At 43.4% G+C, this 17,204-nt stretch overlaps 1 protein-coding gene across 3 annotated transcripts in view; it reads left to right on the forward strand.

The window, feature by feature from the left end:
* The window catches only part of GNB4 (G protein subunit beta 4), a 59,774-nt gene that overhangs the window by 28,980 nt on the left and 13,590 nt on the right, over positions 1 to 17,204 (forward strand). The window contains exons 1-2 of one of the 3 annotated variants that reach the window (XM_032119360.1): positions 115 to 219; positions 16,011 to 16,110. In XM_032119360.1, the coding sequence (XP_031975251.1) occupies positions 16,054 to 16,110 (57 nt within the window). In that variant the 5' untranslated portion in view covers positions 115 to 219; positions 16,011 to 16,053. Of the gene's footprint in view, positions 1 to 114; positions 220 to 669; positions 742 to 16,010; positions 16,111 to 17,204 lie in introns of those variants that run through there. The other 2 variants (XM_032119361.1, XM_032119363.1) reach the window with 2 other exon arrangements.

Below are 17,204 nucleotides of genomic sequence, written 5' to 3' on the forward strand. Positions count from 1 at the left end.
CGCGGCTCCGCTCTCTCACGGTTGTCACACGCGGGGTGACAGAAGCGCCGCCCGCAGGGGGCGTGGCCCCGTGAGCGCTCTGACGTCACGCGGCGCTGCCATGGCAACGGCCCGTCACGTTGTCCGGTCCATGCGGGCGGGGCGGAGCCGCTCCCGCCCCAGCAGCGCCATGGCGGCGGCTCGGTGACACCGCGCTCCGCGGCCGCCCGGACACCGCAGGTACCTCCGCCCGGGGCATGCCCCCGCGGCCGGGCTCTGCCCGTTCCCCGCGGCTCCGCGCGGCCGCCCCAGGGCGGTGCCCGGTCCCCCCGCGGCTCCGCTCACCGCGCCGGGGCCGGGGAGCCTCGGCCGGGCGGGGCCGCGTGGGGCCACGGGCCGCGCTTCCCGGCGGGGCGGCAGCGCCGGCCGCTCCCGCGGGGCTGCGGGCGGGCGGGCAGCTCCAGCGCGCTTTCCGCCCGGGCCTCGGAGCCCTGGGGCGGGCTCGGCCCCAGCGGGGCGGGCTCGGGCTCGCCGGTCCCGGGGAGGTCCCGGTGCCGCGTCCGGCGCTGCCCCCGCGGGGCCGCCCGGGAGCGCCGCGCCCGCCCCGCCCCTTGGGCGGCCCCATCCGCGGCGCTGGAGGGGGGGGGGGGGGCATGGGCGGCACCACCGCAGCGCCGGCGGGGGGAGGGGGGGAGGCAGTGCTCGGGCGGCGCCGCCGGCAGCGGCCCCAGCGCCTTGAGACCCCGGCAAGTGAAGCCCCCGGTAAGGAGACCTCCGCGGGAGAGGGGCCGGGGCAGCCGCGGGACAAGGGCGCGGTCCCGGGGTCCGCCGGGAGAGGCGGGGTGGGCGGGCGGCATCACCCGGTGCTGTCCCGCCCGCCCCGGAGCGCTGGCACGGCGCGGGCACAACGCCCGGGCTCCGCGGGGAAGGGAGGGGCCGGGGCAGGGCCGCGGAGGGTTCCCCGAGGTGGTGCCGGAGACGAGGGGCTGCGGAAGGGAGGGAGAGGCTCGGTACCCTGGGCTGGGAGGCGAGGAGCGGGCGGGGCGCGGGCAGAGACCCCCGGTGCTGCCGGGTCCGGTCCGGCGGGGATGCGGGGCGCCGCGGGGTCCCTGTGGCCGGGGAAGGAGCTGCTGGGGGTCGTCAGGGGCAGCCCGGGGTGCGCCGTGCCGGCCGGAGCGCGGGGCGTGCAGAGCGCTCCGGCCACCCCAGCAGCATCAGCTGGACCGGCGCTTGGGGTCCAGGTCTGTACAGCGGGCAGCAACAGGCGGCTCCTGGGCTTGGGGAACAGCTGCGGAAGCTCCGGCTCTCGGTTGCGTACCTGGCTAGAGCAGCCCAACCCTCGTTTGGGTTTCAGCATTCCATATGTCGGCTTTGTGGCGAGGGGCTGTGACTTGCATGCCTTGCGTGACTGTTGTGGCAAAGGTGAATCGGAAGGTGCTCCCCGTCTTTAGGAAAAGTGCAAAGTCATTAGGTGCTTTTCGTGTCATATTTTGTAGGTATTGCTGGTTTTCCCATCCAGATTTATTTTATTTTTTTGAGTCTGCTTTTTTATTTTTGCACTTGTTGCTGAGGTTATCACGTCCTCTAATTTTTAATTTGATTTCTGTTGGAAATTGTGAAAAACAATCCAAATTGCTAACAGCTATAGATGTGGTAGACAAGTTTAGTTTATGCTGTAATATTATCTGAACTAATTCAAAATAAGCCTCTGATCTGTTCCCTCCTGTTAATTACACAGTTGAGAATGTTGTCTTTTATTAGACTGGTTATTGTAGCTTGGAAAGTACATGATTTTCCAGGATGGTTTTCAGTTCTGAAATAGAAGCAGGGTAAGTCTAAAGGCTAAGTATGAGCTGAGGAAAAAGGTCCTTAATTTAATTAGGTGTAATCAGTTTCTGAAGAAACAAAGGAGTAGTTGCTCTCTGCTGGGTGGAGAGTACTGGGAAGGGAAGGGGAAAGAATGAGAAAATGGTGCAGAGAGAGGAGACAGGTACCAGCCTCTAAAACCCGCTGTGAAAGCGCTGGGAGAGATGAAAACGGTTCCTGTGGGAGTAGCGGGGACATGAGTCTGCAAAGTCATGGGAGTGTTCAGAGGAAAACCTGAAGCTGCTTCCTGATTTCTGTTAGAAATATGGGAAGTGATGTAAAAGATGGTCTAACTAACCTGACAATGAAGTGTCAGCTATAGGAGATGTAATCGCTGGTTAGAGCTGGGGGAAGTCTGAAGCCATGCTAACAGGAATAATAACTGTATCAACAAATTAAGATGAAACAAACCACATGACAAGCGCACACTGTCCTGGAAGTCTCTTAATGGGATGGGAATCTTCAGTGTTTTTTTGCAGTGTTTGTTTGTGATTCTCAAGCACGATAGCTGTGGTGAAGTTAATTAGTGCTTCCAAAGAACAGACTGATGTTATCTGGGAAGAAGGGGGCTAGGGAAATGAGGGAGATTGTAAATATATGGATATGTCTTGCTGTGTGTCTACTATGGCAAACTATAGTTTGAATTATTATTTCTCTAAAATGAGCAGTTCTTACAGTGAATAAGGTAGATGGGTTATACAGATTTAATAGGCTGAGAGCTAAGGTTATAATAGTATATACTAACACCTTTCGTCTCTTAATCATAAAAAAAATTGAGTTTCAGGTTACAGAGGTGTCTTTTTCTCTCTTCTGTATTGTTAAAGTGTTACAGCAAATAGCTGCTGCTCTATCTGTACTTCAGCCGTTTCCTGAGTGCTTGGAAAGTTGGTCTTGATTAATTGCTCAGGTCATTTAAATCTTAAGTAAAAAAATTTCTGGCTACAAATGTAATGTGTTATGTTGGATAATAAAGTTTCAACTGTATCATGTTGCTTACTTGAGAATTAATACATCTAGTGTTTACTTTGTCCAGCTATTCTAATTTTCCATTTTCTAAAGAAAAATGTGGGATTTAAAAACCTCACTAGAAAATCTTGGAAAAAATATTTTTGAATACAGAACTGAGTATTTCTCTCCTGGACCACTATGGAACTTTAAAAAAAAGGCACAAAATTTATAAATACAAGATTCTGAAGGTGAATAAGAGCTATAAATAAATCCCCACAGTATATAGAGAAGTGATCTCTCTTTTCTGCAAGTCTTTAATTTATGACTGTTTTGTTACCGAAGGCAGTAATTTATGTATTTTTATGTCTCGGAAGTCACTTTGAAATGTCTTATCAAAGTAGTTAGAAATTCAGAATCTCTGTGCTTGACGTGCAGTGCATGGTCCTGGAATGTAAATACTTCGGGACAGTGATAATACAGTGATTGTGTTTTGTACTTAATACTGTCTGGAAATATCAATGCTCAGATTAATGCAGCTCCCAAGTGCCTGGAACCGGCTGTTTAGAAAGTATGCATAGTATTGCTAATCAAGAAAATATTTTTTAAGTTCCACCAAAATTTTTCTCCTCTCTAATTGGATGCAGACCTGTCACTTAGTTCATCTTCTGAAGTGTGTAATTAAATTTAGTTGTTATTGTTTCGTTCTTGTATGAAACTTCTGTGTTTTGCAACCCAGAGTTTTGTAATAGAATTTACATGAAAGATCTGAAACAGAACTAAAGCAAATGCTCCTGAAAAACACAGAATGTGTGCTGTTCTCTTGAGGCTGTGGTTTGGTACCTGACACCAGTGCAGAAGGCTTCATGGAGCTTTCTGGATAACAGGAGGCAGGGCTGGACAAAGCTGCAGCTTTAAGTAAAAGGATGGCACTGTTCAGGCTTGGGGTCATGTCTTTAGCAGTGTTTGAACAACAGAATTGTCTTTGCAGAGAGTCTGAAACAGAAGAGCAAGAGGGGAACTTGTGAATGCTTTGAGTGAATGTCAGCTTGGATGCCACCAGTGATACTCGATGTGCTGATCATTGTGAGTCGCTGTAGTTACTGTGGAGCAGTGCCGCAGTGAGAGCTGGGCTGAGGGTTTATAAAAACCAGAATTAATGCAAGTATAGAGGGACACTGGCTGGCAAATAGTAATGCATGCAGTTCATTGAAGACAGTTTCATTTCCTTTAAGATGTCTCAGCTCCCAAAAGTTTGTGAAATGCTGACATGCACTAAGCCAAATTTTGATTCACTTACTGTAACTCTTGCAATCTCTTGCCTTCTCAAAGGGCTTAAACTGGAAAGAAGGGGAAGATGAAAGTGCCTGATTGTATTGTAGAGCAGAAGGCACTCTCAAGTCCCACCTATTACATAAAGTTAGCTGTTTTTGGCAAAACAGGCTTGACAATTTGCATGAACTATTTTCCTCCTCCTTACGTTAGATCTCAGACAAATATTAATCATATGGATTTTCAGTGTAAGCCAAATGTTTGAGTCATTGTGAATCCCGGTGTTTTGCAACATTAAAAAAGCTGAGTAATGTTAAGATTAAAATTATTTTATAGGGTTTTAATTTTCAAATGGGGTGGGGAGGGGGACAAAATGAAATCATCAAATCAATCCCAGGATTGAATGTGCTTCTTAAATGAGATTGAAACTCTTGGAGCTGCTCTCAGTGACTGGATTGGCAGCTTTACAAGAACAAGTCACCTCATTGCAATCAGCAGTGGGAACTCTTGGACCTGCCTGGTTTGTTTTCATCATGCAGGTATTAATTCAGGTGGTCAGCATCTAGTCTAGCACAGAGCATCCAGGCAGTTTCAGAATAACTTGATGATTTAATCTTGTTGGATTATTTTTTGTATATGTTTTTCCTGCCCTATATATATATATCTATCTTTTAGTGTAGTAACTGTTTCTAAGATAAATTGCACTTGTGTAAGTTTGTTTATATATTGAAATGCAATTAGTGTGGTATTTGTGTGCATTTGAAATCTTGCATTAAAATTAAAGATGGTCATTTACAATCTGTTGTTGAAATGTGATATTTAAAATTGCTCTCTTTAAAATAAATATTTTATCTCAGTATTTTTCTGGCTACCCCTTGTGTCATAATTGATTGCTTTAGGTGATCGTTCATGTAAACCAGTTTTATTCCTAGTTTGGAAAAGGAAGACATTTTTCTTCTTGCAGATTCTTGATTTGAGTTGAGCTTAGTTGTTACTGAGCTGAAAGAAGTATTCAGATTCCACGTATAGATGTTATGCTTGTCAAAATCTGATTTCACACACTAAATTTAGTGTGTACCTAGTGATTTTGATCAGTTTTGATGATTTGACTTTAAGATTTTGACAGTGCAATGTAATGTTACGGTACTAAAAATAAGTAAATTGGAGTACACTAGGGCGTAGCTAGTTAAATTCTATAAAAGCTTTCTCCCCCTTCCCCAGAAAAATTTGAGTTAGGTTTAGGACCATGGTTTTATCTTGTGTTGCTGTTGAGAAGGCAGACTGGAGCCCTTTGCTTGTGCGTGGTGCTGATGGGAAGATCTGATCAAGTTCTGTTGTAATCTCAACATTAGGCAGAGTTAAAAAAGTAGCACAGCAAAGTTTCCATGACAGCATTAAGTCCAGATGCCCTAGAATTTCAAGAAATTAATCATGACGTTAGTACCATTTTCCTTCCATTGAATGGTAGGGTAGGAAGGACATAGCAGGGGGGTTGGGTGCTCCTGACATCTCAGGGGAGAAGAGTAGTGGTCCACAGGGAGGTGTTACAGCTTTTTGTAGGACAGTGGATGCCTGTTTTCAGTCTCACTGACTGACACTTGTTGGACAAGAAACTTCTTCATTGCTTTTTCAAGTAGTTTTAATACAAGGTGTCTAAGTACAAAACTAATTGAAAGTATGGAGAATGAGGTGGCCCAGAAGTAAAACTATGGTTTTGGTGCTACAAACACAACTTTAATTTCTCAGATGTGCACCAGAAAAGGGGAAACTCCTCTTTTGTCTGGGAAGCATCCCAGAAGAGGGAGCTGGATTATTTATTTATTTTTATACAGAAGAATAAAAATAAGATACTAGTCCAAAGTAAATGTCCTGTAAATGAGTATTTAATGATGTGAGCGCTTCACTGCAGTTGCCCACCTTTAGGAAAAAGCAGCTAATTTGGAAGGTCAGGTAGCTGGAGATGGGAAGTCATTAAGGCTTTTTTTGTCCTGCTCATCTGTTACTTTCTTACAAATGCAGATAGATGGGCATCAAAAGCTAAACATGCACTTTGAAAAGGGGTGAAGAAAGTTGACTTTTCCTGGCGGTGCTGCTTCACGAGCTTGAGGAATTCTCTGTTCTCAATCTCTACAGAAACCTCATGACCCTGAATCGGAGGGCTTTGGTAACTGTGACAGGATGAGAGCTGAAAGGCCAACAACCTTAGCAAACAGTTAAATTGCTGCAGTTTCAGAGCTGAGGCTGTGTTTGCCTTCTCATTGAGTCAGGCATCCCCGTGCTTTGCTTGCAGCTTCTGGAAGCAGGAGCTGAAGAATCTTTAGCCATTTTTACAAATCTGTCAGTCACCACTGCTGAGGAGAACTCAAATGGTGGAATGCATATCTCAAACATTAAACCCAAAAGATTTCCAAGAGCAGTGTCCTCTCTGTGGTGAGGGCTAGAACAGACAGGGATTTAGCTGAGCTGCTGTCCTGGCTCACTGTGACTGAGACATGTAGGGAGCATTTACAGGAACAGAAGTTCCAGTGGATTGGAAGACCCTTGAGCAAAGCAGGTTGTGCAGCCATGGGCTCTCTCCTGGCCATTACTGATTATTCCTGTCTATAACCTCAGGCTTTGTCTCCACAGGGGAATTCTGCTATTTATAACCTAGAGAGCATCATGTGTTCCTAAAAAAGTTTTCATATAAAAAAATTATATTTGGTGGAAGACGGCTACAGGTGGGAATATTGTACTTCTTTGCAGCAGCAGTTTGTTTCTCTTTTATCCTCTTCTGTTGGAAACTTTATCTAGGGCCATTTTCTTTCCAGGCAGATAGGTAATTTCTGACTTCTGGCCAGTTAAAAATTACTTGTACAAAGCCTTTATTTTGAGAACCCTCCAACAGTGGAGACAGTTACACAGTGCTACTGATTTCCTTAACGTAACTTCTTTCTTAGATATTGGATGTAGTGTCCTCTTTAATAAGCGACTGTCTGAAAACGGGCATTACTGCTTGAGAAACATCAGAAGCAATTCCAAGGAGTATAGATTGGATATATTAGCCTCATCACAAGTGGTACCAGAAGTAGCTACATAGGCCATGTACTCTTAATCCCATACTTGCATTAGTAGGGATGAAAAACAGTACATAGGGTTTTTACTGTCCAGCATTGGATTGCTGATCGTTCTGTAGTGTGAGGTTTTGAATAGATTTTTTTAAAGTATATGCATCTCATAAATGTGAATCTCAGAAAAAACCCCGATTTTTTTTTTTAGAAAAGCCTACTAAAGTAGTCTGAACTCTAGTCTGGAAGAGAACTTAATTTTTGTGGCTTCAAATCACAAGTAATTGACCAGAAATGCATTGTGAACCAAAAGCAAAATTAAAATTAGACCTGAGGGCAGTAGTTTTATCTGACCTTTGGATAATTGGTATTAAAAAAAGCACAAATGTTTATATTGCCTTGTTTTCTTGTGAAAGGGTGCAGCTGTAAGCTGTGCTCAGCTGTGTGGGGATGTGCAGGACATAATGCCTCGCTGTGACTCCGGTACCAAGGGAGTGCATGTGGTGCTGGATGGGGAGGAGGGCAGGGTGCTGGGGACCATGTATACATCGAATGCATGGCTTCTCCCGAGCTGATGGTGCATTTGAAAGGATGCAGTGTGTGTGTGTGTAACTGGTACTGCTGGGCTTTCTGCTCCTCAACACTGTGAGAATGCTCCACTTTCAGAAACTGTCAGCCAGGAATTAGTGCAGTTGAGTGAACAGTCATCTGAGCTGAATGTAGGTACTTTTCCTGTAGACACTATAGTTTCTCTTAATGTGTATCTTCTCCGCTGACTTTAAACCTGAAATTTTCTGTGCACTTGGTGCTTTTTATGCACACTGTGCAGTCTGCTTGCTCTCAGATAACAGGAGGCTGCTTCAGTAATCTTTTGTGCCTGTAGGTGCTAGACCAGATTTTATATGCATAGCGCTGCTTGGCCTTACATGATGCCACTTCAGTAAATACCAATGCATTAGCCCCTTAAAAAAAAACCAAAGTCAAACTTGCTTAGAGATGGACTTAAATGTAAATGAGGGTCTTTCAAAATGACTTTGAATTGTCATTCTGCAGTACACTTTTCCTAGTAAAATGTTAGAATAGCTTCTGGGTATGGCTGGGTATTTGAAGAGACAAAAGCCCTCAGCTTATTCCGTATGTGTGTCCACCTGTCTGTCCCCAAGGAAGAAATTGGACTGGAACCATTTCTGTCTTCTTACTTAGGGTTATATCTTTCTGCTTCATTAAGATCTTTCTTGCCATTTCTTACATGTTTTGAATTGCAAAACCAATAATAATTTGTTCAGTGATGGAGTGTCCCAGGGTTGGTGAACCAAGTTTTTACTGGGGAATCATTATTATAGTCACTAAAGACAAGGTAATTTGAATTTTACATTAGGTTCTGTTTGCAGGGTATGTGATAAAAATAAATCTGTGCTTATGTACCAAAACATTTTGACCTGGAAATGAACATAATGAGTATAAGATGCAAGAATGTTAATTTTGGAAAAATCACTGTTGGACTGTGAAATATTTATGACTTTAAAAAATTCCTTCCTTCCTGTGCTTTTCTCAGCCTTATGCTTAACACTGAATTTCTTGAGGCTTTTTTTCTAGACTCTAGTGTGTGTGGGCTAAGAAGAGTAAGGCCTTTCTGTATGTGTTTTATGAATGTACTTGGCTTAGACTTTAGCTAGGTCTTAGAAATAAACTCTCTTATCTCCGAGCTTAAGACACCAGTCTCATGAGCTGTCAGCCAAACGAAGGGTAACAGTCTAAAGTCAGTGATTTGTTTTTTCACTAGTAAACTTAAGAATCACTTCACTTTAATTTGTAAACCGATTTCCTTTGTCTGTTGTGTTACTGCTGTCAACAAGGTCAGTGTTTGTTGGTCTGTTTGTCCTCCATGGAAACCGCAATGAAACCAGTCACCAAACCCAACGTGGGCTGTGCCCTGGTGTGTTGGGGCTGGTCCCTGTGGGATCACAGAGTGGTTTGGGCTGGAAGGGGATCTTGAAGATGACCCAGTTCCAGCCTGGCCTGTGTGGGTTCATTCTCTGTGAGCCGAGTGATGGCTTTGAGATGCGGCAGCACCGCAGGACATGCTCGAGCTGCTGCTTCCTCTGCTCCCCTCTGTGGCTGAAGAACACTCAAGGGTGATGTTTACAGTGCTCAAGTCTGAAGGTGAACACAGAGGTTTATATTCTCTTCATAACTCCAAGTAGTTACTGTGGTAAATAGAAGTGTTTTGATGTGGCAGGCTTTATTTCAAAGTCCTATTAAAAATCCCCGGCTGAGTGTGTATGTGTGTGTAAAATGGCACATATTTCTGTTCTTTATGATGAGTAGGTCTGAGGTGTTTTGGCGAAGGGAGGAAGGAGCAGTATTGTTGCCTTGAAACTGCGTGTGCCACCCTGTTGGTGGGTGGGGTTGTGTCCCTGATGTAACTGCTCAGGGCATGTGGGCACACCTAGAGGCAAGTCTTGAATCCCACTCATTGGAGGTTTGCTTCAGCCTTTCTTGTGATGTCTCCTTCCCACCTGTCCATGCAGTTTTGAGCACACACGTTCATCGGTCCCTTAAAACTGGGGATGGTATCTCTTAGAGGAATGGGTGTTCAAGTAAGTTCTGCTCATACCCTTCCTCTTGAGAGGCGTTGGTTGATTATTTCCTGTTTTTGTACCAAAGCTATAATGGAGACATATCACTTTAAAACACTTCCAAAATGTGCAGAAGTGCAACAATAGCACTGACCTCAGCGAGTGGGGTCACACCCAGGCTGCTTCCTGTTTTCTTCTTGGGGAGACCAGAAGCCCTGAGCATGGGAGAACTCTCCTTTACATCTGCCTGGGGATCGGAAATCAGAGTGGCAATTAATTACTTCTGACAAAATGAACATTTTAAAATCTTAAGGAAAAGATTCAGTTAGGATTTCCAGTCTTATTTTCTAAGTGGTAACCATTTTTTGAGGGAATAACCATTATTCTCTTACTTAACTGATGTGTGGTAGATGTTCTGCAGTTACTGCACTCCTCAAAAGTATACATTAGAGATAAAGAAGAGCTGGAGATGGACTGAAGAGGTTTGAGAGGAGAGAGAAAGACCAAGGTACATAATGGGGCAATTACAGCCCTTAGATACTGTTATTTCAACTTAAACCAGCATTATTCTCCTGGGATTCAAGTATTAGTTGACCACGATAAAAGCTCCTTGCTTTGTTGTCTTTGTTTATTGATGCTGTACTGCTACAGGTCAGAACAAAGAAGGCTTGGGAGAATGGATAGCTGGAAAGGTCTCTGAGAAACAAAGGAGAGGCAGCATAGGGCCAAGGTATAGTAAAAAAAGCCATTAAATGTTTAATTTTCCTCAGTGGAGAGCTGAGTGTATGTGTGGTTCTCAAACAGCTCTACCATAGGAAATACATTATGTAAAATTCCAGCTGAAATACCTTTTCTATATGAAGGTATGTAACTGCAGCACAGCATTTATGCACTTTAAATGACTGTTGTGCAGGCAGAGATTTCACTTGACGTAAGGCTTTGACCACCATGTCCAAGTTTGTAGATTTTGACTATGTTGAATCCATTCTCTTCAGGCTGTAAGAAATAAAACCTCTCTCTATTCTTCTCTATTCATCGCTTTGGGGAGACATAAATGGCTGGGCAAAGCTGCCAAAGTCTTGTTAGTGTCCCTAAATGAAGAAATGTTTTATCAAAATCTTCTCTGGCACATCCTGTATGTGTAAAGTGTTGGTCTGTGTGTGCTGGCAGGGCTCAGCTTCAGAGCCAGAACCCATTGTCCACAGCCTGAGTGTCTGTGAGTTACCAGTGTATCTCCCTTGAGAGAGTTGGAGTATTTCTTGGTGTCTTTCCCCTATATTTAGTAAAGTGCTATGGTTAGCATTCCTTACATTTAGCCACCTGTGTGATCACTAGGAGGGATGATCATATGAAAGCCATGGAACCTCCTTTCTCCAGCTGTCTGTTGATCACTTTGAGATCTTGCTGCATAGGAATTGAAGACTTGAAGTTGGCAAGTGTTGATAAGCACTTATTTCCGTTCTAAAGGACTGATTTTTTGACACAAAATGAAATTTTTACCTAAATAATTCTCTGGGTGATAGCTCTTAAGAATCCAGTCAAGCAGACTGTTCTTTCTGCGGTCCCTTTAATCTCTATATATTTGCCACGAAAATAGCAATGCTTTGTTGTGGGGAGGGGCATATTTACACATCTCTAGTAACTCTTGCAGAGAAAAGGGTGTTTTTCCAGCCACAAAGTTTTGAGTCCACAGGTTGCAGAGAGAGTACTTTGGAGACAAGACCCTGGGATAATTTATCACTGCCTGCCTGTATAATGAAGAATTAAACCCTTAGCAAATGATGTTGCTACTAAATCAGGAGTAGTGTAAGGAGTGATTTATCTGTGGAGCACTCAAGCCTGCCCGTGGCTTTCTTGGTACTAGATATACTGTGGAATCTGACTTAGTTAATTATTTTGCCTTGGGAGGCACTTTATTTTGGTATCAGTAAATTCACTTGTACAAGTCCACTGAGGAGAAATTGCAGTGAAGTGCAGTTCAGCCTACAAATGACGGAGGGCAAGGATGTGCCTCCCTGGCTACACAAAGTCAACACGCACAGTGAGCTCCCTGTGCTGTTGCTGCTGATGGAAGCATCTTGTATCTTTGACCCCATTTCCTTCTGCTTTGGGTGTCTTGCAGTGGCACACCCTCGGCTACCAAAGGTACTGAAAAGTTCTTCTTTGTCCTGTTGCTTTTCCCCTCGAGGCCTCAGCAGGTGAAATTGTTCATAGTGCATGGTGCACATCATGAGTTGCGTTTGAAGAGAAGCATCTGACCTCTTTCATCAAAGGTGCCACCTCTGAATGCTGAAAAGCAGATACTACAAGTATTCTGCATCTGAGTGAACTCAAAAATATTTTTTTCTGATTCAACATTATTAAAAATACATCTAAGTCAGGGAAGTAGGCATCATGTTACCCCAGTCTCCTGAGATGCAGGAGGAATCCTCACACACTCTTTCTGCCCATACAGGTGCAAGAGCTGATGGATTTGCTGTGTATATGGCTGAGCATGGTACAGCTGGGCTCCTGAGGAAATTCATGTTTGGAAGAAAGATTTTCCTGGGCTGTGAAGCTGCGCTCCTTGCTGGCTGTAGTGTTTTGATCTTGGAGGGGAAAGTGAGCAGGCATTGTGTGTTCTTTGTAACCTAGTATGGGTTGGTGTTGAATCCACTGAGGTTTTCAGTAATTTGTATGAGGAAAAATCTGCAAGAACAGAGAGCACCTCTGTTCTTGGCAATCCTTGTAAGCCCTGCCAAAGCAGTCCTGGCATTTAATCTGATAAAACCAGAGTTGTTTACCTGATGCATGGTAGCACACTTCAAGGTTGTGGTGGTGTCTTCTCTGCACTGAGGACAGGTTTGTAGGATGCAGCCTCTGCTTTGCCAGTGCTGCCAAGCATCTCATTTCTGTGTTCTTCTGTGCTTCACTGGTCACCTCACTGATAGGCTTAGAAACAGTATTACAGCAAGTAAATCTAACCTGGGTAATGGTCTTTGCACAAAGCTACTTCTCTTTAACCATACTGCTGTAGCATCAGAAGTACTAAAACAGACACAGATGCATCCACGGGTTCCAAGCTTCCAAGCATGTGCTTATCTTCCTGTGTTGCTGCCGTGAGTCTGGTGACATCACTAAGATGCACCCACAGGAGTTTGACAGGAGTTCAGAGATGCTGCTTGTGGAGTTAGTGTGAATCTGGAAATGCATCTGTAGAGCTTCCTTCCCTACCCACTCAATTTCTGTAACTTCCTGTGGGCACATGAAAACAGTGCTTGGAAAAAAAGTAAAAATCCCAAGTGGAAGCATCTTTCTCCCAGTTCTGCTAGATACTTAGTGGTGGATGATGATCTGAACACACAGGCCTTTGCCTTGGGAGCTGCTGCCAGGCAGTGCAACACTGTTGGATACACTTCAATTTAATAGTTGAACTGCACTTAGTTTGTTTACTGTAGTATCTTGGTGTTTATACACAGCTTAATATTTCAGAGTTTGCTGTTCAAATGCTGTGTACTGGAAAGGAATTCAATGCTTAAAGCTATAGTGATCCAGTTCTAAAGTGACCCTGGATTTTGTGGAAGCGTGTGCTGGTTTGAAGGCAGTTCTGCTCATTGAGGTATAGCTTGACCTTGGACCACTGACACATTTTTACTGAGCAGTGATGCTTAAGGCTTTGCAGATTTAGAACATGCTGGTGCTGCTAGGGCTTTTCCACTACTAAAAAATGTTTCTTTCAAAAATATGAAGGATCATTGTCCTTTTATTCACTTCAGAATTATTTTTAAACTAAATACATGTGGGTGAGTGAGAAGGCTTCTGGAGTTTGTCCATGTAGGAACTTGGAGAAGTGTAACACGATTTAAAACTGTGAAGTTTAACAGCTGTGTAGCTGCTGGTGCAGCTTGGTACAGAAATGGCATTAGTGGGTGAACAGTGCTGATAGGAGTGACATTAATTAAGATTAACTTTATGTGCAGAATGGTCATTGATGATCTTTGAATGCCAGTGCAATGCTACAGCTCATTCTCAAATCTGCTCACAGCTTTACCTATGAACAGAAAAATGCCCTAACTTTGGGTGCTTGTGACTGGCCATGCGTGCTTCCAGTTGTGAGTAATTTCACTTTCTTTATGATCAGTAGTTCTCTGTGAGAATTTGAAGTGACTGTCTAGAGAGCACTGAAGTGTGTGGCACATCACAGGGCAGAAGCTGACTTCCCTTCTCACAAAATTAGAGATACATCAACTTCTCTGCTAGGAATCTTTATCTCCTGTTAAAAATAGCACACAAGACTACCGAACATTGGCAGACAGCATGGCTGGCTGGCTTTAGACCTTTGAGACCATTGTTCTGTCTGTGTTACCTTTGAGTAGGTTCTGGAATAAAAAAGGAAAATCATACTGAAAAGGTTAATTTGACACTGTCAGAACTGAAAGTGAGGCTGTATTTCATGGAGATATCCCCATTAAAGGTGTTAAGGTTGTAATTAAAGTTGATAGCCTATAAAGGTATGTGATTAATGTGTGTGCTAAAGTCATGTTTTTAATGCTTAGTTTTTAAAATTGGACACCAGTGTTGATGACTTGTATGTTATGCCTGCTGTGCATTAAGCAGTGTTAAATAATCTGGGCTTCAGAACAAGGAACACAGTAGGAAATGGAGTAGTCTCCTAGAGAATTCCCATATGAATTACAACATCTTTGTAGTGAACAGAGCACAGGTTTAAGGAAGGGAAAGGTGTGAACCTCCCAGTTTGCTTACACATAGCTGGAAATACTAGTTAAGAGCTGAGTCACCATCCCTCTTACTGATGGGGATGTATTTTGATTTGGAGATGATCCAACTTAAGTGTGTATGTTTGTGAGCTGCTTCTGAAATGGACTTGAAGTGATACCTGTGGGTAGCACAGAGGTTGAGATTGAAAGGAAGTAGATGGATAATTAGTGAAGATCGTTTTCTTCTTGAGCAGCAATAAACTTTGTAGCTCTCAAACACTTGTATACATTGTTAGTCCAAAGATGATTATTGTATTACAAATTGCTTTGAACCAAAGCTTCTCACTCCTTTAGAGTGTCATATTTTACAGATGGAAGAAAGCTTTCCAGTCAGTCTTTTAGAGCACATCACTACTGAACTGCAGAGAACCAGTAGCCAGACCAAAGAAAAGGGTTTCCCTAGAGGTCTACAACCAGACAAACTGTGACCTTTTTTCCTCTGTTTTTTGGCCATTTTTCAGTGGACTAAATAGGAAGCATAGACTAACGTTTTGAATAGGTTCTTCCTGCTTGTTTTCCTTCCTTCCTCAATTTTTATTTTGTGAGTAGTAGTCTGTCTTCTGCTATAAGCTAGAAGTGTTTTGGCTTTTTAGATAATGTCATGGGACCACAATCATCACTTTTCTGGTGTGCTTTTTCTGTCATGAAAAAATTACAAATAAGTGCCTGGCTTGTTTGTGAGCAATTTACTTGCTGATGTTGCTTTCATTGCAAGGATATTGAAATCTCCATGTGTGTGAATAGGCTTAAGAGGTCTCTAGTGGTGTTTGGCTGCACTGCTATGCTGGGGATAAAAAAATTGAAAATTGATCTGAGGAAACTTTGTTCAACACACTGAAAAAATCAGATGCAAAAATCTGATTTGAAAAAAAAAATGACTAACCTGAAGGTGTGCCTTCATGCAGTCTTACTGTTAATTGATCTTTTTATTAAGTTTGCTTTGAGTCCTTGTTCAGATGACAACTGCTTTAGGAAGCTGAGGGCTGTATCAACACAAGGATGCTTTTAGGGATGGTTTGGTCTTTGCTGTCCTTTCTCACTTCGTGGGTGCTTTTGAAATGACAGGATCATTGTGCCTTCCCTGAGAAAAATATGAGAAAAAGGTGGAGAAAATCTGAAGTAGTCTAGGATTAAAAAATTTCATCTTTAATTGAAACCAAGTCTGCCCCCGGATGTCCTGTGCAAGGTGCCTGTAAATACTGGGGGGACCTACAGCCTCTGCTCTGTGTTGCCATCCTGGGGCACAGACTGAGATTTCTGGGCAGGGTAGCAGGAGGGAGCTGCTACAAAACAGGTTTATAAAGTACAGTGGGTGGTTCTGTTGACAGTTGCTTTTATATTCAAAACAGACTTTACTTAATTCTGCTTTTCGTGGTAATTCAGGAATTGAAATCACTTAGGTTTTGCCAAATTCATTAGCACGGTATACTAAAGGGAATGTCTATTTGGAAGCCTTTCTGAAAGAATAAAAACATATATATACTCAGGTTCTCAGGTTTTTTGTTCTGTTTTTTAAAGAGAAGAAAAATAACTTTCAGTATCTCTTTCTTCCCTCTTATTGGCAGGTTTTCTTCACCAGTGGAGTGTGAGAAATAGAGGCTGAAGAAGATGAGTGAGCTGGAGCAGTTGCGGCAGGAGGCAGAGCAGCTGCGAAACCAAATCAGAGTAAGAATTGTGAATTGCTTGTTTTCCATGATAAAGTTCCTCCTTTAAGGGAATAAACTGTAAAGATCTATCAGTTGTTCCTGTTTCACTTGTGCAGAACTTGAAATATTTTCAGAATATTTGGTTAAAAATCAGAAAAGCCATTGGTATAATGAAGTAAATTTGTAATATTTGTTGAACAAAATGTTTTATTTCCTGTTGAAGTTTGCTGAGTTTTGGTGCTAGGGTTGTATGTGTTTCTACAAGTTTTATGTTCTGGGTTTTTAAAAACAGAAGGGAGCAGCAAACTTCTAGAACCTAGGCATGTCAAGTTGGGCTTAAGGGTCTTAGAAAGGCTTGGTCCTGGGCTAAAAGTGACCCCTGAGAAGACTGAGGTCAAAGCAGGGAGTGTGAGAGCGCCTTCCAGGGTGGATGTCATTTTCAACAAGCACTGTTTCTTGGCTTAATTTTTATTAAATGCTGATGCCCCCATACATGCTATTTTTTTGTTGTATTTACTCAGCGAAGATAAGCCGAGTATGAGCTGTCATGCCCAAAGTCAGTTTTCCAGGAATCTTTTGCAACATGCGTTTGTTTCAGTGATGCAGTTTTCAGTAAAGTATAATAAGGATCTTCAAAGTCTGTTTATTTTTCATCAACATTTTCAAAGCATGAAGCGTTCATAAATCTGATTTATATGGGAATGCCTTATTTGCAGACATTCCTATCAGTGAACAGTACAGGTTTCTTGGAATATGTTGCATGCACACAAGCTTTTTTTAGCATGGCATCTGCTGGCAGCAGTTGTTCTGTGGTGTCTCCTGTGAGGTGTGAGGCTGCTTGGTGGTGTCAGCCATGTGCTGAACACTCTTCATGTGTCAGGACTTGTGCTGGGGGCAAATGCTGCTCATTCAGTGCCATCCAAGGAGAGCTCTGTGTCCTGTTCTCACTTAATACACTGTGGAAAGACAGTGTGGGGATCAGGCGGTGCTGTGGCACTGGGTGCCCCTTTCACCAGCTCTGTAGCGGATACAAATCATTTTTAGCTTAAAAAACTTCTTTTTTTTTTTTTTTTTTTCCCAAGTTAAGCTTTGTTACAGAACTGCAGTGCTAAA

This window comes from Corvus moneduloides, chromosome 10, assembly GCF_009650955.1.
Source record: "Corvus moneduloides isolate bCorMon1 chromosome 10, bCorMon1.pri, whole genome shotgun sequence".
NCBI classification, from domain to species: Eukaryota; Metazoa; Chordata; class Aves; order Passeriformes; family Corvidae; genus Corvus; species Corvus moneduloides.